At 39.9% G+C, this 7,609-nt stretch overlaps 1 protein-coding gene across 1 annotated transcript in view; it reads left to right on the plus strand.

Annotated features, from left to right (window-relative positions):
• The window catches only part of Spon1 (spondin 1, extracellular matrix protein), a 295,302-nt gene that overhangs the window by 135,054 nt on the left and 152,639 nt on the right, over window positions 1–7,609 (plus strand). The window contains exon 5 of the mRNA XM_005380330.2: window positions 4,735–4,857. Within this exon, the coding sequence (XP_005380387.1) occupies window positions 4,735–4,857 (123 nt within the window). The remainder of the gene's footprint in view (window positions 1–4,734; window positions 4,858–7,609) is intronic.

The raw sequence follows: 7,609 nt of genomic DNA on the forward strand, positions 1-7,609 counted from the left end.
TGTGGTATTTTTATACAATGGAGTATTACTCAGCTATTAAAAAAGATAAACTCAAGGCGTTTGTAGGTAAATGGATGCAACTAGAGACCATACTCTTAAGTGAAATAAATTGGACCCAGATGTGTAAACATCATATTGTCTCCTTGGTGTAGGAACCTGAAAGACTAGGTAAAACTCAGAATATACAATAGATGATGGGAAAGGGAAAGAAATTGCTTAAAGGAAAGAATGACTGGGATGAGGAAAAGAAGAAACAAGAAAAAAAGAAGGCAAAATATAGGTATATATATGAATAGCTGTGATAACTGTATTGCTGATGTCTGATGGTGTATTGAAATGAACAGTTAATGCTCACAATTTGTTATGTTCTGATCGACTTTGCCTGCTTGTGTCTGGTGGTCTGAGCAACTGATTTGAAGGTAACAATATGCACTGGAATTACAATGGTGAACTCCTACCATCTTGTCTAGTGAAACTCCATATTATCTCTAATGTTTTACTGAAGAATTATTTTCTTATTCTCTTTAATGGTTTGAGCAATCTTTCATTCTTACATCTGGTAATCTGAGCAATGTAGTTGAGGAAAGCGACATGTAATGTAACAATCACTGTTGTTTTGTATTATTTTGTCTTTAGCCCCTGTATCACTTTGAATATTCTTGCTCTGATTTGTTTATGTTCATGATACTGATACGCTGCTACTGTTCTATTTTTTGTTTGTTTCGCTTTACTACTCTCTTTAAAATAAAAAAAAATTAAAAAAATAAAGTCAACTTTAAATATAAAAGCCCTTTGTGTACCAGGCAAAACCTAGTAAACTAATAGCATGTTATATGAAGAATATCATTTAAGAAAAACTGATTTAAAAAATATTGCTTATTGACATATAGTAACTTCAAAGTTTGTTACTCTTAAGAGGAAAATGCAGTAGCTTGCATTAGTGCCTTGGGCTGTTCTACACATTGTCTTGCTAGAGATGAATTAGAGCAAAATGAAGTCCTCTGTCGGAGACCGTAGAGACCTAGCTGGATCCTCTGTCATCAGGACTATACCTGCTGCCAGAGCCAGAGAGCTAGGAGCTGTGGTCCAAGGCCTTGGCCAGCTTCCGTGTAAGCACCAATATTTCACCACCCAAACACTCACTCAACTTTTCTCCAGAAAGCATCTCAACTCTGAAGCTCTCAATTCCTAGATGACAGTCTACCTATGAAATGATACCCAGACCTTGTAGGTTAGAGCTCTGGGTGTTCTAGATCGCACACTTATACACTACCTTGTGGTCTTCCTCCATAGGTGGCTAATGACAGCAACTGAGGTGCTCAATTAGTTTGACTGTCAGAGGACAGCCTTATTTGCAAGATTTGAGAGTTCTCAGGGTACCCTATACTGACAACTCTGTGTACAGACAGCAATCATTAACTAGAGCCACTTTCCAGAGCTTTCAGATCTAATGTTATGTGAAACCTTGTCTGAGCCATGGATGTGCTAAAATTTATAGATATAGCGCTAAAAAAAAAAGGCATGGCAAACTTAGTTGTTTCTATCTAGGCAGAGTTCCTACCAAAGTGACTCACCACACATCTATACAGAAAGACTACTTGCCAGTGGCAGTTTTTGACAAAAAAAAAAGGATGGGGGCCAGCAGGTCCTGGAATGTAGGATCAATAGATAAAGTTGAGATGATTCTCAGATAGCAGGCCCATAAAGAAATCAGTTAACAAAGCAGATCGCCTGAAGAAATTCTTTGTGTGTGACTGCTTAACTAACTCTAGCTTTTTCATTAAGATTGCTGCATCCTTGCTTCCTTGATGAACCAAATCAAATCTATCCAGGGGAGAGTGAAATTTGCATTTATTATTTTTTCCCAAAATAAAACCATTAATCCATAGGGGAAGATTACAAGCCACACAGATTAACAAGCAATAACATTTACTGGGTTTTTTTTATACCAACATGAATGTTAAGCAGCTTAGAATTAAAGACATAAAATAGCTAAGAAGGTAACCTACAATAAATGCATGCCTACATACAGTTTGATGCCGTGTCATAAAAAAGGAGAGAGACTAAGAGGAGGACAGATGATGGAAAGTGAGCAGAGAGGGTTAATGAGAAAAGGAAGAAAAATGAAAGACCAAAAAATACCAGGGAAAGTTGAAAAGGAAACCAGCGGATTAAGAGCAGAAATACGGAGAAGGAGCTCCAGGCCTGAGGTTGCTGCATTTGGCATCCCACTACGGTTCTGTGGGGAGCAGCTTGTTATCACCGCCCTTTGAAAGCCCGCTTCACTATCAGTCAGCTTTCCTCAGCGGGAAATAGTTGTTATTTTCAAACCTACACATTTATTTTTTAGGCAGAAGCTTATTTTCCTTTGGAATCCCAAAAGGTTTGTTGTAAGTACATTTCTTTAAACTCTTGAAAATATCTTTAACTTTACCACCTAAATCTGAAAGCCTTTTTTGATAAGGCAAAACTACCAATTGGCTTTATTTGGGGCCTTTGAGAGATTATTGCCCCCTCGTTTAACTGCACCTGATAGTTACAATGGAAACTCCAGCGTGTATCTCTTAGCTCTGAATCCTTTTTTCCAAAACTAATTTAGTTTTTTCAGGAGTCCCTGGTTTATACTACCTTTCCTCAAATATACTCCAGTGGGCTTGGCCCTTCGCAATCAAAGTGGCTCACTCAGGAGTCAGATCCTGGCCTCCTGGACACACTGTGGCAATCTGGACTCTTCCAAGTGTCCAGAAAGTAGTCAAACAATAATTTCTACTTTGGGTGGTTGAAATCCTCTCCTTTGGGACTGTTTAGAAATCCTGGGGCTGTATAGGGAAGTAATTTTTTAAACCCACCATTCTTCATTTCGAAAAGGCAAAAGTGAAACAGAATCACAAGGAAAAGAAGGGCTTTTTTCATTGTTATTTGTGAAGACTTGTCCAGAGTTGTTCTTTTCTGGAAGAATATAATGCAGAGATTAAGGGCAGGGGCTCTGGATCCAAAAGGACCTGGGATCCAGTTCTGCTTGCACTGCTCACTGACTTTGTGACCTTGAGCAAGTTACTTGCCTCAGTGCATTGCTGTGTAAGATAAAGATGACAAAAGTACTTACTTCCAAGGGTTGTTAGGATAAATGAGACAATAGAGTAAAACCTTGGCTTGTAAGTGTCATTCGTTCAGGAAACATGCTTGTAATCCAAAGCACTTGTACATCAAAGTGAATTTCCCCATAAGAAATAATAGAAATTCAGATGATTTGTTCCACAACCTAAAATAAAAATTCATATAACGATGATTACAATACGGTAATATAATACAAAACAATAAAGAAAATACAAAATGTAAAGAAAAATAAACAAATTAACCTGTACTTGCCTTTAAAAACCTTTGTGCCTGGTGTGAGGGAGACAGGAGAGAGGATTATTGACTATATGGGACCACCTTCACTGTCTAACGGAATCACTGCTGTCCATTGGCTTAATGGAATCTTTTACTTTTCACACGTCTTTAACAAGGAACCTACGGGTTGGGGATATAGCTCAGCAGCATAGCACCTGGCTGGAAAGCATGAGGTTGTGAGTTCAATTCCCGGTACCAAAACAAAATAAGAAACTTATCCAATGACACTTGTGATCATGTGACATTCAGCGTTATGACCTATTCGTATTGCAAGGCATCACTCATTTATCAAGTTAAAACTTATAGAAATGTTTGCTCATCCCATGGAACACTCACAGAACAGGTTTCTCTCCACCCAAAGATGAGCTATGGATACGGACAGGGACGAGCACAAACAAGCCCTCAGTACATTGCAGTTATCATTCCAATATCTCACACCTTTGTCTCTATCTTAGAGCCTAGGATTCCCTTCTGCAGATCACTGATTTTGCATGTTCAAACCTAGTGAACCCAGTGAATTCTAAGAGGAAGACTTGCAAAATATTCTTTCTGACATTCAAAACGATTTTTAGACTCTGTTGCTGCTGTCTGTACAGCATTTAAGAATAAATGTCCAACTTGCAGAAAAGAAAAGATTTATGTGAATACTGCTAGGGGAACTAGAGACAAAAGCAGTTGCAGCAAGTTGCATGTGTAGTCATTGTTTTCGTCTTGCAGGAAGCAGAGCAGGCAAAAAGTGATGAAGCCCGGGTAGGGCTGTGAGGTGAACAGTCGGAAATACTGAATTTGTTCATGCAGTCTCTCTTTCCCCACTTATCAGGTCCTCTCAACTAAAGATGGGGGTGGAGAAGGAATCTTAAATTTTTCCTGGCTGCTTGAACTTATGAACACGTTGCCAACCCCCATCCCTCCCAGTACAGGCTCTGAGATCGCGATAAGAAGCGATGTGACTACATAAGCATTTTACAATCGTTTTCAGCAGTTCTTCCTCACGTCTTTCTACTTATTCTCACCATTCTCCTTTAAAGCCACTTCCTCCAGTCTGCCTTTTAGCCCCAAAGAATATTTCTTAAGAGAAAAACTTGTGCATCCCTCTTAAAATACTGTCTAGAAATCCTGTTTTGAGAGGGATGAGGAAGGAGGTGAGCATCCAGAAAGATCATTGAGTAAATTTTACAACTAGATAAAATCTAGTCCAAACACTGGCTCGGAGTCTTATTAATCAGTGAAAACTGGGCTTCCTTTTTCTCCCCTAGGGATTCAGGCTGAGGCACACCAACATGGTGCTGCCTTATACAAGAACCCTATTTTCTCCTTAACATAGTGACTTTCCTGTTTCAGATTCCACACTGGACGGGGTGACTGACAAACCCATCTTAGACTGCTGCGCCTGTGGAACTGCCAAGTACAGACTCACATTTTATGGGAACTGGTCGGAGAAGACACACCCAAAGGATTATCCTCGTGAGTAGAGAAGCTGTTTTACAGTTTCGGCGGGGGGAGGGGGAAAGCACATTGCTTAAGTTCTGTCTGATTGTGGGATACTCAAGCTGCTTTATGTCAACTCTGTTTGCCGTTATCAACTGATTCATGAAACTTGCATTCCAAGTAAGGAAATTCATGGAGACAGGCAGACATGATAGTGGTTTGCTTTTAGCTTCTTTGCATAGCATTGTTCGTGTTTTCTTATCTGTGGATTTTAAAAAATATTCCCGAAGTCATGCTACTTACCATCAGGCCAAGCATTTGGTAACCTCAGTCCTCCTGAAATAGCTCTGTAATTATACAACAGGCTAATTTGCACTAAAAATAACTGGCAAAAAATCTTGATCTTGACACCCCAGACCAAAGTCAAGAACTACTTAGCATCTTCGTCCATAGCCAGTGTCAGTAATCAATCAGTACCCACTCTCCCTACTGATTCCAGATGCCACCTTCCAATTCCTTTGTGACACTTTTTTTTTTTTTCCTTTGTGACACTTTGCTCCAGATAAATACCAATCTGTGCACGCTGTCAGGAGACCCAAGGCTTGCTATTTTGGGGTAGGTCCCTAACCAAAACCCTGCCAACTCCTTTTTTATCAGACACTTATCTCAACAAGTATTTACCACATGGCAGGCACTGGCCCTAAGCTCTAGAGGCGGCAAAGTGGACAAATAAAAGTTACAGTTCAGGTTTACATGCCGCTCAAGGACTAGTGGGGAGACTGACACTAACCAAATAATCACGTGAAAAGATTTGAAAACTGTAACTATGAATAGTAGACTTAACCATGGACCAAGCAATTTTACATGTTAGGCCGTTTTATGCTCAAAATAACTTTCCTCTCTGAAGCTCACCAAGGATCAGAGAGAAGTCATGGTTTCCCCAGAGTCAAGTGGGATTAGTGAATCCAAGACTCAACATGGATTTTTCAGGTTTCTTGTCCTGCCTTTACTTTGGGCTGCCTTTGAGACCCGGGGTTGCCTGCCTCTGTAGCTGTGGGTGGCATGATGTCTGTGTGTGGCACTGAGCATGCTGTCGCTGTTCATTGTTTTATTCTTCTGCCTTTCACTCTGGAGTTACCACAGCTGGAAAAGAATGGTATAATAGGAGAAAGATAAAAAAGAGGAATCTGGGCCAGGCCCCAGAGGAAGGAGACGCATGGGTAGGCTTCAGACCCAGGCCCAACCAGAACCTCCCTGCTTCCCAAACAGCCCACCCAGAGGGGACACCAACGTCTCTTGGCAGAACAAGAGCGCTATTGTTTAATGTCACCACATGCAATCAAGGCATGCGATCTTAGAAGCCTCTCTAGTTCATTCCTCTGACTCTGGAATTCAGCCTGATCTGCTTCAGCTGGTGTGGGAGACCTGTGTGAACAAACCTAGACTCTTTTCCTGCGGGGGGAACCACTTGGAACAAGGATGTTGGAAAAAAATATCCTGCAGAGCTCCCATAGCAGGGGAAAACTAACACACAGGGGAAATAAAATGTTAGGGCTATTACTCATCTTTTGTGATCCTAAGGAGGTTTTCTTGCCCTTTTCTATTCTGCCACTGTCATTTCCCAGAATTTAGGAAGGGGGATGTAAAAAAAAAAAAAAAAAAAAAAAAAAACTATTTTTTTCTGGGCCTTTGGGGCAAATTAAGTACAAATCTATACAAGATTTCTGTGGAGTTGTTGGAGTTTCTTAATAAATACAGTAGGTATGTGTTCCAATTTCCCCAGGATAATTCCATTGTCAGATACTATGACACATTGCTTGTCAGATTGTATCCTAATTTTCAGTTTGAAGAATGTGATAACTATGTGCAGAGGAGCATCCATCAATTCATACTGTAATTATTTCTTCAGGAGTTTTTCTTCCCTACCAGATTAAAACATCCTCTGGTCCAAAAGCCATGACATGCTCTTCTTTGATTAGTACCCAGGGCTTCCCATGCACTGATTGTTGAGCTTAGAGTAGCATTTGTTATGACCGGGGTGGCAGATGTCCAGCCTCCGCCTGGCCACGATGAACAGTACTGATCGGGAAGTGTGGGCTGGACCTTCCCTAGAGCCAAAAGGGTGGATTTGAAGCCTTAATAGACTGGAGGCATGTGGAAGGGAACAGGGAAGATCTAATGAGGATCTTGGGATCTGATGTTCTCAAAAGTGATTTTTGCCAGTCTTAAGCAGTAGATGACCTTCCTTGGCTGCTTCAGGGAAGATTCTGTCTCGATAAGCAACCCTCATTGCCAAGTCTAGAGAAGCTTTCACAACTGACAAATACCAAGCGCCCCTCTTCTTTGTGAATTTGTCACCCAAACACCACTTTCCTTACAGAGATCTCAGGAGAAAAAGTTCTCAAGAGTTTCACCACAGGCTCTTTCTACTTAAAAAAAAAAATCACGGAGAACTTCAACATACTTTGTTTAGGTGGGTTATATCTATATATCTTGATGTTCATCGTATTCAAAACCAAAACTGAGAAATTTTAAAATACTATTTATTAATTTTAAGTAGAGAGTATAGTAATGATAAATTTATGTTTAATAACAAACACATGTTAACATAAATAACTATATTGTTTAAAAGAAAAGATATTTAGTGAAAAGAATGTCATTTTACCTTTTTGCAAATATTTTTAATATCTGATTTAATAAAAGACACATTCACCTTTGCTTCTGCATTCAGCCTATTGCAATGTATTGTGGGTTGATATATATGAAAAAAATTCTGTTTCACATGGAA

Source organism: Chinchilla lanigera, unplaced genomic scaffold, assembly GCF_000276665.1.
Source record: "Chinchilla lanigera isolate Chin_1 unplaced genomic scaffold, ChiLan1.0 scaffold00013, whole genome shotgun sequence".
NCBI lineage: Eukaryota > Metazoa > Chordata > Mammalia > Rodentia > Chinchillidae > Chinchilla > Chinchilla lanigera.